This window comes from Nomascus leucogenys, chromosome 2, assembly GCF_006542625.1.
Source record: "Nomascus leucogenys isolate Asia chromosome 2, Asia_NLE_v1, whole genome shotgun sequence".
NCBI classification, from domain to species: Eukaryota; Metazoa; Chordata; class Mammalia; order Primates; family Hylobatidae; genus Nomascus; species Nomascus leucogenys.
The window spans coordinates 38,621,036-38,637,670 of record NC_044382.1 but is presented as its reverse complement, the minus strand read 5'-3'; the positions used below and the strand labels follow the sequence as shown (position 1 = coordinate 38,637,670).

At 43.2% G+C, this 16,635-nt stretch overlaps 2 protein-coding genes across 5 annotated transcripts in view; one reads left to right on the top strand and one right to left on the bottom strand.

The window, feature by feature from the left end:
- The first annotated feature begins 9,911 nt into the window (after positions 1-9,911).
- The window catches only part of PURA (purine rich element binding protein A), a 66,899-nt gene continuing 60,175 nt past the window's right edge, over positions 9,912-16,635 (top strand). Inside the window, exon 1 of one of the 4 annotated variants that reach the window (XM_030828157.1) lies at positions 9,912-9,970. The gene's annotated coding sequence lies outside the window, so the exon portion shown is untranslated. Of the gene's footprint in view, positions 9,971-10,693; positions 10,772-10,804; positions 10,891-16,635 lie in introns of those variants that run through there. The other 3 variants (XM_030828148.1, XM_012505111.2, XR_004033395.1) reach the window with 3 other exon arrangements.
- Positions 10,111-16,536, bottom strand: LOC115837021. Its single transcript, XM_030821697.1, has 3 exons — positions 11,808-16,536; positions 10,470-11,274; positions 10,111-10,354 (listed from the first exon to the last, which is right to left on the bottom strand). The coding sequence occupies exons 1-3, from the start codon at positions 11,920-11,922 to the stop codon at positions 10,111-10,113; spliced, it is 1,164 nt and encodes a 387-aa protein (XP_030677557.1). The 5' UTR covers positions 11,923-16,536.

Sequence of the window (16,635 nt, the reverse complement as noted above, 5' to 3'; positions counted from 1 at the left end):
AATTTGGTTCAGCATTGTGCTAATAAAGTAAAATTGATGGGTTGGGTTTAATTCCCTTTTACCTCTGGTGGCCATATATTGCACCCCTAACCTTAGCAAACATGAGCTGTTGAGTGACCTCAGAGAAACTGTGTTTGGCTCAGAACAAGTCTATCAACGTTATACAAAAGGTAATGCTTTACATAAAGTGTGTCAGAACTTTTATCTTTGTATTCCGGGACAACACATTAATTTTCACAGAGAACAACACACGTGATTTGTTTAATGTCTACAATAGATCTCTGAGACAATCAGGAATAGATACTTGGAAAGTTCAATATCCTATACTTTTTCAAATTGACCCTACGATTTATATTACACAGGCATATTAGTCTTTGACAAACCTCATGATCCAATATATACTCAATTCATCTTGCTTTTATATAGCCAGAAATAACTAAATTAAAAATAAAAATAGGCCAGGATCAGTGGCTCACGCCTGTAATCCCAGCCCTTTGGGTGCCCGAGACAGGTGGATCACCTGAGGTCGGGAGTTCAAGACCCGCCTGACCAACATGGAGAAACACCATTTCTACTAAAAATACAAAAATTAGCCGGGCGTGGTGGCACATGCCTGTAATCCCAGCTACTAGAGAGGCTGAGGCAGGAGAATCGCTTGAACCTGGGAGGTGGAGGTTGCAGTGAGCCGAGATAGCGCCATTGCACTCCAGCCTGGGCAATAAGAGTGAAACTCCATCTCAAAAATACATACATACATACATAAGTAAATAAATAAAAATAAAAATAGGCCAGCTGTGGTGGCTCACACCTGTAATCCCAGCACTTTGGGAGGCTGAGGCAGGTGGATCACGAAGTCAGGAGATCAAGACCATCCTGGCCAACATGGTGAAACCCCATCTCTACTAAAAATACAAAAATTAGCTGGGCGTGGTGGCATGCACCTGTAGTCCCAGCTACTCAGGAGGCTAAGGCAGGACAATCACTTGAACCCAGGAGGTGGATGTTGCAGTGAGCTGAGATCGTGCCACTATACTCCAGCCTGGGTGACAGAGCGAGACTCTGTCTCAAAATAAATAAATAGATAAATAAAAATAATCGAATCTTTCGTTTTTAAAATTTGTTTAGAGACAGGGTCTTGCTCTGTCACCCGGGCTGGAATGCAGTGGTACTATCACAGCCAACCCTAACGTAGAACTCCTGGGCTCAAGCAATCCTCCCACCTAGCCTCCCAAGTAGCTAGGACAAAAGGCGTGCACTACCACACACAGCTAATTCTTTTTAAAAAAACCTTTTTTTTGCCAGGCGCGGTGCTCACGCCTGTAATCCCAGTACTTTGGGAGGCCAAGGCAGGCAGATCACGAGGTCAGGAGATCGAGACCATCCTGGCTAACACAGTGAAACCTTGTCTCTACTAAAAATATAAAAAATTAGCCAGGCATGGTGGCGGGCGCCTGTAGTCCCAGCTACTCGGGAGGCTGAGGCAGGAGAATAGTGTGAACCAGGGAGGTGGAGCTTGCAGTGAGCCGAGATTGCGCCACTGCACTCCAACTTGGGCGACAGAGCGGACTCCGTCTCAAAAAAAAACCCAAAAAAACAAAAAAACTTTTTTTAGGGATAGGGTCTCGCTAGCTTGCTCAAGTTGGTCTCAAACTCCTGGGCTCCAAATATTCTCCCACTGCAGCCTCCCAAAGTGTTGGGATTAGAGGCGTAAGCCACCATGTCCAGCTTACTTCAGTTTCTGATTGCTTATGGAAGAACCCTTACCTAAGGGCAAACTAATGAAAAAAAATCAATTCCAACTCAAAAACACAGATTTAATATGCCTAAAACAAAGTGATCTGAAACAATGCAATTCATTAAGTGAGAGAAACCTACAGGGTTTCACTTAACAGGTGCTTCTGCTCAGCAAACTAGATCTAAATTTTTAAAATTTTATTTTTTAATTGACACATAATGATATATATTTATAGGTATATAGTGATGTTTTGATACATACTATCATTATACATAAGGTATAATGATCAGATGAGGGTAATTAACATATTTATCATTTCAAACATTTGTCTTTTTTTCTGTTGGCAACATTCAATATCCTCCTTCTAGCTATTTGAAACTATGTATTACTGTTAACTATAGTTAGCAGTATAGTTAACTATACTGTTATACTATAACAGTGACTATAGTTAATAGTCACCCTACAGTGCTGTAGGACACTAGAACTTATTCCTATCTAGCTGTAATTTTGTATCCTTTAACAAATATTTCCCTATTCTCCCTTTCCCCTACCCTTCCCAGCCTCTAGTATCCTCTGTTCTATTTTTTACTTCTGTGAGACGAAATTTTTTTAGCTTCCACATATGAGTGAGAACATGCAGTATTTAACTTTCTGTTCCTGGCTTATTTCACTTAACATAATGTCCTCCACTTCCATCCATGTTGCTGTAAATGACAGGATATCATTCTTTTTCATGGCTGAATAGTATTCCATTGTATATATATACATCACATTTTCTTTATTCATTCACCTGTTGTTGGACTCGTGGGTTGATTCCGTATTTTGGCTATTGTGAATAGTGCTGCAACAAATATGGGGGTGCAGATGTCTCTTCGATATACTTTCTTTTGGATAAATGCCCAGTAGTGAGATTGCTGGATCATATGGTAGTTCTATTTCTAGTTTTTTGAGAAACCTCCATACTGTTCTCCATGGTAGCTCTACTAGTTTACATTCCTGACAGGATAGAAGAGTTCCCTTTTCTCTGCATCCTCATCAGCATTTTTTTTTTGTCTCTTCATCCTAACTGGGGTGAGATGATACCTCATTGTGGTTTTGACTTGCATTTCCCTGATGCTTAGTGATGTTGAGCATTTTTTCATATATTTCTTGGCCATTTATATGTCTTCTTTTGAGAAATGTTTGTTCAGATAATTTGCCCATTTTTAAACCGGATTGTTTGCTGTTGAGATGTTTGAGTTCCTTGTACATCCTAGTAGATCCAAATTTCTGATGTGATCTGACAGCTGACAAAGCCCCAACAGTAAAGGAAGTGCCTCATAATTATCCAAAGATATTCAGAGGAAAGGAAAAGGATGGTGAAAGTTAACATTAGCGTGAAAACTTATCAGACCAAGAATGAGGATAAGTAAATCTACAACTTCAACTGGAAACAGAAATGGCTGAAATTAGAGCAGGAACAAATACAATTTTTAAAAATATTGACAGATACCAATTTGTAGAGAAAATGTAAAATGTTGATGTCTGGTATTTCAAAGTAGATGTAAAAATCATGCTCTTGGAAAGGGCTGATACTCAAAACTCTTCAAAGTAAGTTAAATATAAATACTACAGGCACGGGGTGGGGAAAAGGGGAGGAGAAGGAAAAGACAGAGTTAGTTTAGGTTGTGCAAGCTATGGAGGAAGACTGGGTTCTAGCTCTGCTATTTAGTAACTGATTTGGGCAGGTGTCTTAATCTCTGCGTCTCAGTGTTCTCATCTATAAAATGGGAATAATAGAATTTACTCATAAGGCTGTTGTTAGCATTTTATTAGCTAATATATAGAGTGCTTATGCAGTGCCAGTATATAATAAGGGCACAATATAGCATTATACTTCCAAAAAAAAATCTAAAGATTAACAACAATGGTAACATTTAATCAGAAAATCAAGAAGAAATCTGACACAGATCTACAATCCCTTATCCAAAATCCTTGGGAACACATGTTTCTGGATTTAATTTTTTTATATTTTAGGGTACAATACATTGTATTATCTATATTTTACTTAATGTGTAGCAACCCTTCATCAAACACACTAATGTTTCTACAATGAAATGTATCAGTAGTCACACTAAATGGAATACTTTTTTTTTTTTTTTGAGACAGAGTCTCGCTCTGTCACCCAGGCTGGAGTGCAGTGGCATGATCTCGGCAACCTCTGCCTCCCAGGTTCAAGTGATTCTCGTGCCTCAGCCTCCCAAATAGGTGGGACCACAAATATGTGCCACCACACCCAGCTAATTTTTGTATTTTTAGGAGAAATGGGATTTCATCATGTTGGCCAGGCTGGTCTCAAACTCGTGGCCTCAAGTGATCCTCCTGCCTTGGCCTCCCAAGGTGCTGGTATTACAGGCGTGAGCCACCGCACCTGGCCCATAAAGGATAATTTTAAATAGATTCATGTCAGTTCAGATTTTGCTACTAAATGAATTAAGAAATTTTTTTGTATTTTGGAATTACAGATAAGGGATTGTGAAGCTGTATCTGTAGAGCCATAAATCTTATTTATTAAATAATAGAATAATCATTAAGGGAAATATACAGCAATAATGATATTAAATGAAAAAGTTTTCTGAAAACCTAATGAGTACCCAGAAAACCTAATAAGTTTGTTTTTCACTTAAGAAAAAACAAAAAAGGTATATATAGTTATCATACAGGATATGTTACTTGGCTTACACTTGGGTGACTTTTTTGTGACATAAATTGTCCACAATGCCTGCCTGGAACATCTCCCTAAATGTTCCCGTGACTGACTATTTCAGATCTCTGTTCAAATGTTACTTCTTCAGACAGGCTTCCTTGATCACTCTATTTAAAATACTGGGTGAGTGGCATGCATGGACACTTTCACATACAATCACACAGAAACTCTCTTTCCCCTTTCCCATTTTCTTCTTCTTTTTAGCACTTATCACTATCTAGCATTGTATTATACATTTGTTTATCGTCTTACATAGACTGGAAACTCTATGACAGCAGACATTTCATTTTGTTCAAGCATCTGGAACAACGTCTGGTAAATAGACATTTGATAAATGTTGTTCAAAATATGACCCAAGAAAATAAGGCTGACTGAAAAACAACAAAGAATTCCAAGAACTAGTCCTGACACGGCAGGCCATACCTACTTTCCAGAAGTTCAAGGCCAGAAAAAAAAGAGCCATTTAAACACCAACTGTAATATGTTTATGTAAGGTGTCTACTTTTGTAGTAATATAAAAAAACTCTTCATCATATACATACTTCAGTAAATACTTATTTCCGATCTAGGAAATATAAGCTAATCATTACATTTACCTTATCTTACGTTTTATTTTTTATTGATACAAAATACTTGTACATATTTTGGGGATACATGTAATAATTTAATACATTCATATAATTTGTAAAGATCAAATCAGTGTAATTGGGATATCTATCATCGTAAATTTTTGTCTTATGTTATTTGAATTATTCTCTTTTAGCTATTTTGAAACATACAAGAGGTTATTATAAACTATAGTCACCCTACTGATTTATCACTATCAAACTGTACATTCGTATCCATCAACCAACCTCTCTTCATCCCTCCTCTCCTCTCCCCTTCTCTACCTCTGGTAACCACCAATCTACTCTCTGTCTTCATGAGGTCAGGGCTGGGATTACTTGCAGGAGCCACTGCGCCTGGCCAGGATTTCACTCTTTTTAATGGCTGAATAATATTCCATTGCATGTCAATCACATTTTCTTTAACCATTCATCCACTGATGGGCACTGAGGTTGATTCCATATTTTGGCTATTTCAACAGGACTTCAATAAACATGAGAGTGCAGCTATCTCTTTGTTGATTTCCTTTCTTTTGAATATATACCCACTAGTGTAACTGCTGGATCACATGGTAGTTCTACTTTGTTTTCGGAGGGACTTCCATACAGTTTTCCATAGTGGCTGTACTAATTTACATTCTCACTGACTGTGTATGAGGGTTCCCCATTCTCCACATCCTTCCACCAGTATTCATTATTCCCTATCTTTTTGATAAAAGCCATTTTAACTGCGATGAGATGGTATCTCGTTGTGCTTACATTTACATTTAATAATTAATTTTGAGTATTTTGAGTATTTAAGTAGACAAGAAAAAGTACGCTCAAAAGATAAAAATGATTACTGTAACACAAAATATTAAAGAAATAACTGACTTTATATTTTTCACTTAGAGTATTGTCTTGATTTCTTCCCCTGACACATTTTAATCACCACAGAAAGAAATCCCACTGATCTTCTTCATCTAATTGCAAAGTGCTACTGCATTAGGTTATAAAAACGGCCTGGATTAGCTTCAGAAGGCACTGGTGTCTGGTTGCATGTACGTACAGCAACACATTGCATTTAAAAGTAAGCAAGCAAAGGAGTTTTAGAGCTACCACAAAATATGCAACAAAGTTCAATAGTGCTATCCAGTTCAGATAGATCCACTCTTTGGAAAAGCCTAGCTTTCTTCTCCATCTCTAAGTTCATCCACATGTTAGTTCTGACATCTGAATTACATTTAAAAACAAGGAAAGAAAATAAAGGTGCAAATAAGAATTTAGGTCACACTCTCTGCAAAAGTATCAAGAATAACTACCATTTTCAAATTGTCATACTTGTAGCCTACAAATTTACATTTTGCTGATTATGGTAAATGTAAGACAACAGTATCATTTCAACTTCTGTTACTTTTACTTTGGTATTTTATTCTTGCCATTACTCTTAAATGATAAAGAAAAATATGCTTCAATAGTACATAATTAATGACTTTCAAACTGTTATCCCAGATTCTATAAGGATTTTCTGTGAGAATTACTTGAAAAAAATAATGGAAATTGACATTGTATACATTTTTTATTGGAAGAGGAACCCTTGGAATAAAACAAATTAGCACACACATCTGGCTCAGGTGCTGTTAACCAATGATTCCAGAATGGGAGGAGATGGGTCAAAAAGATGAAGCCAGACAATTGATACTAAAAAAGATCAGAAACTCAGAGTTACATAAAATTTGACAAATGAGATCAAGTTTAAATAATTACTGGTCCCTTTGCTCTCAAGTTATTGTTTAGTGAGTTTCATCTGGATAAACACATTTTGGTGGTGGTGCAGTTAGGAGGATGAGGAATGATTTTCCCCAGCTTTATACCCTCAACAGAGAGGGTTCTGCTTACCTGCTTATGAAAACCAATTCGATATCATGTTAGCATTTAAGGAGTAAACTAAAGGATTCACCTTAATAACTCCAACATCAACAAAGAAAAAGCTGTCCTTGCTTAAAGCAAAAATTCAAGATTGCTACTATAGTATGTTTCAGCGCACATATCAAGTCTACAAGTCTCACACTTCTGACCCTTGTCTTCAAGTCCCTAAACTGGAATAAAACCAGATAAATGCCTGAGGAACCACTTCACACCCTAAACACGTGCAAACTTTGTTCAACAGAACATTTTACTGCCAAAATGGAGTTGGCAGAAGTTTGGAGCAAAGGCCCCCAGGCTGCATGATTTGTTGGCACCAGAGAGCTTAAAAATCTTAACATAATACTGCAGAGTTTGAGTACTACCAATTTGCTTGAGACTCCTCCTCCAAGTTTGACTTGAGATAGATGGAAGCTGCCATGACGAAAGACTATTAACACTTCATCCTCTATCCAGAAATACTTTTATTTCTCACTCCTGATTGTCATACCTCTATCTTCCTTGGTGGTTGTATTTACACGGTAAATCAAATGCAGTCTATTTTGAAATGCATATAAATTGGGTTGCTTGGATAAAGGGACACAGGGAGAACTACTATAAACACATACAATTAATTATGACAAAGTTCTACTTAGAAAACACTTGATCCATGCACACGTATGTTTATTGCGGCACTATTCACAATAGCAAAGAGTTGGAACCAACCCAAATGTCCAACAACGATAGACTGGATTAAGAAAATGTGACACATACACACCATGGAATACTATGCAGCCATAAAAAAATGATGAGTTCATGTCCTTTGTAGGCACATGGATGAAACTGGAAAACATCATTCTCAGTAAACTATCGCAAGGACAAAAAACCAAACACCGCATGTTCTCACTCATAGGTGGGAATTGAACAATGAGAACTCATGGACACAGGAAGGGGAACATCACACTCCAGGGACTGTTGTGGGGTGGGGGGAGGGGGGAGGGACAGCATTAGGAGATATACCTAATGCTAAATGATGAGTTAATGGGTGCAGCAAATCAACAATGGCACATGGATACATATGTAACAAACCTGCACATTGTGCACATGTACCCTAAAACCTAAAATATAATAACAAAAAATTTAAAAAAAGCAAAAAAAAAAACAAAAAACAAAATAAATAAATAAATAAATAAATGAAAAAAAAAAAAGAAAACACTTGATCCAAATAACCCCCATATATCACAGTTTCTTACCCTAAAAATGTGGGAGAAATTAAGATACAGAATTGCCTGTAAATTGCTACCATTTTACATTTGGTTTAGCTTGTCCTCTCACTTCTGTAAGTCTGAATGATGGTAGTTTATCTTGTATGTGAACAATTTAGGAAAGCCAGGAAAGAAGCCAAGTAGAGTTCTCTTCAACAAGAGTCAACAATAAAGTCTTACTTGGAATCTTCATATGCTTGATGCTGTTAATTAGGAAAAACTGCATCGGAATTTTAAAATTACAGTTGAGTACAGGCAACTATATGACTAGCAACTTCAAACCTGTAAATGCTTGATAAATATGCACTACTGAGAAAGGATGGTTTGCTTTGGAAGGTTATCTTGTCCTATGTTTCAATAAAAGACAAGGTTTAAAGAGATGCTACTTGCTCCTCATACACCTAAAAAACTTTTTTCTTGAAACTTTCTAATGTTTTCCCTCCGTAGCTCCATGTATTTTATTAATGTGTCTCATAGCCTGTTTTTCCTCCTCTAGAACCTCCAAGTTTTCTAATTCTCAGCTATGATTTTATATCATAAAATCACCAGTTTCTAATCTCCACAATACAGCTGGAAACATCTAGGACAGAATATCCTTTAGGATATTAAGTTGCATAAGACTGTACTTCGAAGGATATTTACATAGTAGTGCTGCCACCTAAAGATGAGGTGAAAATAAAGAAGCAATTCAAAGGAAATGACCCATCACCCTTAAGCCAGTCTCATTTTCTCACCTCCAGCTAGGAATTAATAAGCGTGTTGTTGTTGTTGTCGTTAACAGGGAAGTTGAACTGTTTCGCACTAACTTATTTCTGAGCTCTAATTCTCTGTGGCAGATAATTTCAGACTCAAACCTTTTCTAGTCCTCTGCGATTCTTCTCAGCCATCAGGCACTGCCTGCAATACATAAGAGGCAGCAAAAGATACTTGGAAAAAAAAAATTGAGAGATTTCTGGTTTAGTGAATAAAGCAGGCAATAACAGACCTTGGAGTTTTCCCTCTATCAGTGGCAGACTCCTCACAACGCTGAACAACTGACTTACATTTTGATAACTCTATTTTCATCTGTAAAATGGGAGTAATTATACCTTAGTCCTACTTGCCTCGCAGGCTCAACTAGATATGCTTCTGGAAAAGGTTCTCTAACAAGTGAGTTTAAAAGTCTACCATTGCCTAGTAAAGAGGGATTTTGTGGTATATTTGCAAAGTAACTTCAAAACAAAATAGTTAAATAAGTTGAGGCAATGATTAAGTTTTCCTAAATCACAGTTTGACTTCTCGGAGGTCTATTTAAATAATGTTAAAGATGACAAATGCAGTTTTTATTTTGCTGCAGTTATTAGCTGATCCACATTCCATCTACGTATTCAGTGTTCCAGGATGGAGACGTGACAGCATAAAAAGCGAGGAAAAGCGTTACCCTGCACCAAAAATCTTGTCAAACTTGATACGATTTCAAGAAGACTGTCTTAAAGGACATTTTATAATTTCACATTTAGCCCTTGCATAGCTATTCATGAAAATTAACTTTTACCCTTTCCCCCTCGGCCTAAGGAAGTCGCATTCCCTCAAAGGGGCCCGGCTTCAAAATATTACACTGCGTGGGAGGCTGGGCAGAAACCCCACGCTTCCTGTCAAGGATTCCTGGGGCCGGAGCCTGAAAAGTGGTCTAGCCCCTCTTCTCTATGCTAATTCTGTCCTTCCGACCCCTCTTGGCGGGTGTCTGAGGGCCAAGGTGAGACCTTCCCAGGAGATGAAAGGCCTATTGCCTCCTCAGAGACCCGGGCGGAGTTGGGGCGGGGGTGCGGCGTGATGGGGTGGTAGCGGCAGTCGCAACGACGCACAGGGCCCTAAGTTGGAGCTGGCGCAGGCCCTTCAGGGTTCTATCCCCGCCTGAGCCTGGCTTCGGCCTTCAGAAGCCCAACGAGTAATAGGTCCTTCTGGGGCGCTGCGGGCGGTGGGTGGAGGAAGTGTGGGCGGAGAGGCCACAGACATCCCCCTCCTCAGACGCGCCCCAAGGCCTGGGCCGCGGAATGTTGACGCGCCAGGAGCAGAGAGGGCGCGCTCACGCGCGAGAGGGGGGCGGAAAGAGCGCGCTCGGCGGCCGCCGCGGCGGCAGCTAAAACGGAGGGACGCGAGAGCGAAGGGCGCGAGCCACGGAGTTGGGAGGAGGGGTGGGGAACGCGGAGCGCGCGCTGACGTCGCCTGGAGTCACGCACGGAGCGCCGGGTTACGCGCCGACGTCTGGCTGCCACGACTTGCCGTCTGCGGCGGCGGCGGCGGCGGCGAGCGGATCCCGCAGGGGAAGGAGGAGGAGGAGGGAGAGCCAAGGGGGCTGTGAGTGAGCGGGAGAAGCAGGGTGTGAGCCGGACTTGCCCGCGGGAGGGAGAGCGAGCGAGAGCCGAGCCAGCCATCCGAGCCGCCTCCTCCTCCTCCCCTCGGCGTCCCGCCCCCGCCCGCCAGCCCGCCCTCCTTCCTCCTCAGCCCGCAGAGCCCAAGTGAGGCGCAGCTCGGCTAGCGCCGCTGTCCAGGACAGGTGTGCGCGCGCGCGCCCTCCTCCCCTCCCCCCTTCCTCGCGCCTGCCTCGCGCGCGCCCTCCCTCCCGCCAGCCTGCGCCCTCCCTCACCTGCGGCAGGACAGCGCCCGCCCGCCCGGGTAAGCCCCTTGCGACCTTCCCTGCTGCCACTGCCACAGCTCCAGGTGACGCTCGCCCCGTCCCCTCTACTTGCCCTCTCAGTCCAGGAATAATTATAGTACCATTGCAGACATCCCCGCACCCTCCCTCTTGGAGACCCAGGCGGTGCAGCAACGTTCTCTCCCACCCCCCGCAGCGAGAAACGAAAGAACCCCCTCCTACTTTCAAAAGAGGACAAAATAACACGCCCCTTAAGAAAAGAGGCGATCCTACCTCCGCAGGCGCTGGAGACCACCAGTGATGCGTTTGCTTAGAAATCGCTGAGCCCCATTTCCCCTGGCCGCCTTCGCCCTGGGGCCTGGGACTGTGCGCTAGACGTGGCTGACACTCCCTGCACGGCAACCCTGGAAGGAGGGAGAGGAAGGAGAGTTCTATAACCCAGGCTTCACTGCCAACCCCTCCTCTGTTCGGTTCCCCCCAGCCCACCACCACCAAATGCATACACCCGCCCAGGATGCGTTGTAAAAACAAAACAAAACCAGAAAAAAAAAAAAAAAAACCTTTGGTGCTGACATCGCAGATGAAGCCGGGCCCAAAGATGGGTGGCCCGAACAAGGCATTTTTACTGCCCCACAGCGCTGGGTCAGCTCCACAGCTCCTCTGCCTTTGTCCGAGGGCAAAAGGAACGGATGTAAAGCTGAGGGGTCTTCTCTGTGAGCGGCGGTGGGCCCCGGAGGCGGGCTGTGATGTTTGTAGGGGAAGGCACCCAACCAATATATCTGCCATAAACCTGAACTTGGGTTGCAGAGGCCCAAGAGACTGGCTGGGGTAACTGGTTCGTAGCTGTCTACCCCGGAATAAATGCCACCTTCTTTTCCGCGGTGTCTGCGGGACCCTCTGTTGAGGGTTCTAATTCGTTTTGGTCTGGGCTCCTTACATTTGTCCGGCCAGGCGCTTTTGGACAGCTTTTCGCAGCGGTGTCTAAGCTTGTGTTCGGTGTCCTTGGAAGGGAGGTCCCAGAGCTTTACAATAGGCTGGATTTGGTTTGACATCTTTTGGTGGACTGTCAAAGGGGAAAGGAAATTTTTGGATTACTTCAAGATCCCCCACCGCCCCCGCCCAACTGACGTTTGCGAATTGCGGCTTTGGAAATTGGAGTGTTGACTAGAGTGTGGAGAGAGAGTTGCTGATTTCATTGCTTTGAGTACTAGTAAAACCATTTAAGTATCAGCCGGAAGGGAGACAGCTATTGACATTTACATCGGTTCTGTTTGGACCTTTGGGGTACATAAAATGTCGGGTTCTCTGAATCTTTTATCGAATTTAGAATGTCTGCTACATTTATTTAACTCTTCTGCAAATGCTTAAAATGAAAACATTTTGGAAATGCGAGGATTTTTATCAAGTGGATTGTTCTCTTCATATTTTAAATGTTTACTTCGTATCTTTAATCCTAAACATTAAAATAGCATTGAAGAGGCATGATTTTCAAGATTAAGTGAGCTATGGAAAAGGAATACGCTTTTAAAGAACGATCTGGGAAATGCTGTTACTATTAGTCATTGTTGTTGTTAAATGTTAAGATTTATTTGAGAGTTTCTCAATTTTTTTGGTAGATAGTCATGAGAAGAAATGGCTAATTCCTTCACTCTGAACATTTACAGTACAACATCCCAGTTAGTTTTAATGATTTGGGTATTGAAGATAGTTGTTTGGTTTAAGACTGGTATTTAACCTAAATATCACTTGAAAACACAAACTCTAATGTTCTTTATTTTGGAAATTTGTGATTTTGTAAAATATTAATCAACATATTGTTTCTATTAGGAACTCTATACAATCAGAAGGGTTTACTACCCAGAGGTAGACAACCTCTTTCCAAGTCTATTTTACAAATGTGTGTTGATTTTTACTTTATAAAACCAAAGCTGAATTAGATTATTTCAGAATCACCTGTAGTCAGGCTGAAGAAAATTAAAGCTTTTTTCATTTTTGTTCTGCCTAATGTGTATTTCTTTGCGCACAATTTTTTGTTGGTAAGAGTTTGTTAAATACATAGAGACAGTGGGATTAAAAATAAAGCAGTCTCTATTCTCTTTAAAATGTGTCTGTTGTATTAATAATAAAAGGGCTCAAGAAATCTAGAGACATTATGTCTTTGTAAGCATATTGTGAGGAGAAAGGAAATGTTTACTTTTTGATAAGTTTTTCATTAACATGGATTTTTGCTGCATATTAATTTGCTGTATATTTCGTTTTCCCTTTGTCTTTCCTACATTCTAATGAAATTATACATTTAGTTTTACAACTATTTGTTTTACAGTAACAAATTCAAACAGCTGGATACTAGAACAGACTTAATTCACCAAGTTAGTATATTGTTTAGATTATTAACAAATGGTTAGAAGTCTTAAAATCCACTTATTTTCTAATGACTTTTCAGTGTTACAATGCAAATATAACTGTGAAGTTTTATTTAAAGTTTAAACTTTTTGTTTTAAGACTTCTGGAAGTTTATATTCATTTCTCCCAGATTGCCTTTTAAGGCTACTGTACACTATAGCCCAAAGAAAGCTGCCTTTCACCTCCTTAGTCTGAGAAAAAGCCCACACTTAAAGGCTTATTCTGAAATTAACTCTCGTTTCAGTCGTGAAAATATGCTAAAAATCCTATTTATCATTGAATTATTTTGGAAAGGCATTGTTAATCTTGTTTGTTTTTTAGATACACATATAAAGTAGGAGAGAAGCTGGCATATAAGGGCAAAAATTTTATACATATATAATGAATAGCATAAAACAAGTACATATTTATGTGGAGAGATCTAGGTCCCAGTCATTTGCTGATTTGAGCTTAAAATTCCCAGTTTAACTGTACAAATGATATTCAACTTGTGTTCTGTCTGGAAACTTCATCAGTTGCCTCCGCGCTGGGTAACTAAGAAGTCAGTTCTTGGTGGCAGTCACTTTTTCAGAAAAACAGGGCACTTCGAAACTCAAATCATTTCGGAATCCCTGTATATAGACGTCTAGGATGGAGGGCAAGAAAATTTAGACTGGAAGTCGGGATAGGAAGGCGGGAAGTTGGGATAGGAAGGCGGGGCAGTTTCGAGTCTTAGTCTCCTGTCCTGGGGGCAGCAATCAGCACGGAAGAAAGGCTGGGACTGGCAGGGGGTGGGTGGGGCCCTCATCGTATTCTCATTGGCCTTGTTGCTGCCTTGAGTTTTCATTAGGGAGCAGGGGCTTGGTTTGACGCAAGGTAAACTCTTGAGGAAAAGCAGCAGCCCTTCTAGATCGGATTATACCAGATCTTAGCCTCAGTTTACAAGTGAAACGTAATGTCCCACTCCATTCTCTGTGGAGATCCTGCTACTGAGCCTTTTTGTCCCTGGAGGGGCTGGGGTCTATCCGGAGTCCTGATTGCTACTGTTCGAGCCCGGAGGAGTTAACTGCTTCTTCACACGTATATTTCTGTGCAGTTCAAAGTGCTTCAAAAGTTCCTGTGTCCCCTTCCCAATAGACTTTGGGACAGGGGAGGGAGTGCAGAAAAAATCAACACGGAAAGAGTACTACAGGGTACTAGAGGTTGCCCTCCAAATAAGGGGAAGTTCTTTATGGGGCTCAAAGCCTGGGTTTTTATCTCTTGGTGTGGAGCCTTCCCTTCAGAGAGCCATTTCAGGGACCACTGGACGTAGGTAGTTGGTTTTGAGACGGGTGCACAGGACAGCGCCTGTTGCTCCTTGGTGGCCAGGTGCTTCTTGTTTCTTTTCAGTGGGAAGTCGCAAACTTCAGCCCAGGGCTGAAGTAGCTAATGCTGAGTAGAATGGGGCTCTTTCTAAGAGAAAAAGGAAGCTGTGAATACCTAGCAGGCAAGTTTGTTCAGGAGGTGAAGGGATATGGCAAGGGGGCTTTGAGGGTTCAGGAATCAACAAGGCTTATTCCCTAGGCTGCTCTTGGTATCTTGACCGTTAGTCCACTCTTTTCTAGGAAGCTAGGCAACCATATTCCCAGTTGTCCCTCGGGCTAAGAGTGAGGAAGGCAAGTCTCCTTACTTTTGGGGGAAGAGGGAGATGCTCAATGGGAATAGAACGCACAAACGGAATAGGTATACTTTTCTCAGGATAGAGGCAACGATCTGTGCTTGAGAAAGCCGGGGCAGAGCTGTGTGATCTGTGTCTCTCAGCTGCCTGTAGAAGGTGATGGGGGAAAGTGTGGGAGCATTGGCAGGGGGTCCCCCCCGAGATAGGCCTTAGCTTTCCCCACAGTGCCAGGGCTGCAGACTGCAGTGAGAGAGTACAAGCACTCAATACCTATCTGGAAATAAGCCCTAGGTTATACGTCAGGTCTAGTAAGAGAGAAATCAGGTATCTCTGAGCTCCTCTACTCCTGAGCCCCTTTCTAACACCAGAGAAGATCCCTTTTAGCTATCACCGTCCAAAGACTCACAGGTTAATTAATGGTCAGCAACCTAGATGTCTGCATAAAAACCAGCGACCATTTAATGTTTTACTTTTGGGAATGGGATCTCTCCTTGACACAAGTTTCTGGGAGGAAGAGTAAAAGGGGCAAGGGAACCTGCTTTAATGAATCCCGTAAGGAACTGCGTTTCCCAGGAAATTCCTGACATTTTTAGCTCATGAATTTCCGAAAGCCTGCTTGGTTTTCTCCTCCATTCTGGGTCCTTCCAGAAAGTTAGAAGAGTGGGCTAGGGTCTGAATGCTCACAGGGCCTGGTTCATCCACAGAGCTGGCCAGCAACCCAGGCTGGGCTCAGCCCTGAGCAGGGTGCCCCCCTTCCCCAAATCTCAGGAGGAGGAGGAGGAGGGGGAGGCGGGCGGGCAGGCGGGCGGGCAGGCAGTCAGTCGTGGTCCCAAGGGGGACTGGCTGCAGGTTTTTGGGTGAATGTGGAGTTTCTTTCTGATTGTTGCATGTGGGGAAGGGCAGAGTCGACGGGAACAGTCACTGCGGGCACCCTAGCCCTGGTGCGTCTACTGTCCTCTGCTCGGCTCCCCCCATCGGTGAGTGCGCCCGCCCGCCCGCCCGACTGTGCGGGGCTGCGGTTGGGGGGAGGGGGGAGAGGGATCATCTGAGGCCAGAGCCACTGCCGTGTGCGCGGGGAGGGGGAGCGGCGGGAGCGAGAGGAGGGAGAGGGGAGGGACAGGCTAGGTGTCTGCTGCTCCGCGCCACTGCTGCCGGCGCCCCGACCTCATCCCCAGCAGCCCCCTCTGCAGCTAAGGGTTACCACCGCACCACCTACCTCTCTTCCTTGCCTGCCTCAGAGGCCAGGGCTCTGCGGTAGGAGACAACCCAGCCGGGTGGCGGGTGGGCCTGTCTAGGTTTGGGTTTGGGTCTGGCTGAGGCACGCATGAGAGGGGCTGGCCGTGACTCGGTGTCCCCTCTCTGCAGCGGGCTCTGCTGCGCCGCGCAGGCCCCTCCCCCCACATCCTCTTTGGGGGGTCACTGGAAAGCAGAGCTTAGGCCCACTCCCTGTGCTTAGTATGGCAGACTCCTCACCCCTAGTCCCCTAACTCCCCAGGCCGAGGCTGCCTAGGGTCTGCCCAACAGCGACAGCCACGGTGGTGGTGGTGGTAGCAGTGGTGGCGACAGCAGCGGCAGCAGCAGCTGCGACGCGGCGCGTCCTGCTCCTCTCCCCCACCCAGCCAGGGTTGTAGGGTGAGGGCCGGTGGGTGGGCGCCGCCTGGCGGGCGGGCGGACGGGGGGCTGGCAGCGGGGAGGGGGCGCAGGTCACGTGCCGGCGGGCGGGTGG

Bases quoted from the DNA above. Each gene is read 5' to 3' on its own strand.
- LOC115837021 (XM_030821697.1), bottom strand. From the start codon at position 11,922: ATGTCAAACCAAATCCAGCCTATTGTAAAGCTCTGGGACCTCCCTTCC. The intron at 11,275-11,807 runs GTAAGGAGCCCA...CCCTCCTTCCAG, and splicing joins AAGCGCCTGGCCGGACAAAT to GGTTGCCGTGCAGGGAGTGT. The intron at 10,355-10,469 runs GTAACCCGGCGC...CCTCCGTTTTAG, and splicing joins TGGCAGCCAGACGTCGGCGC to CTGCCGCCGCGGCGGCCGCC.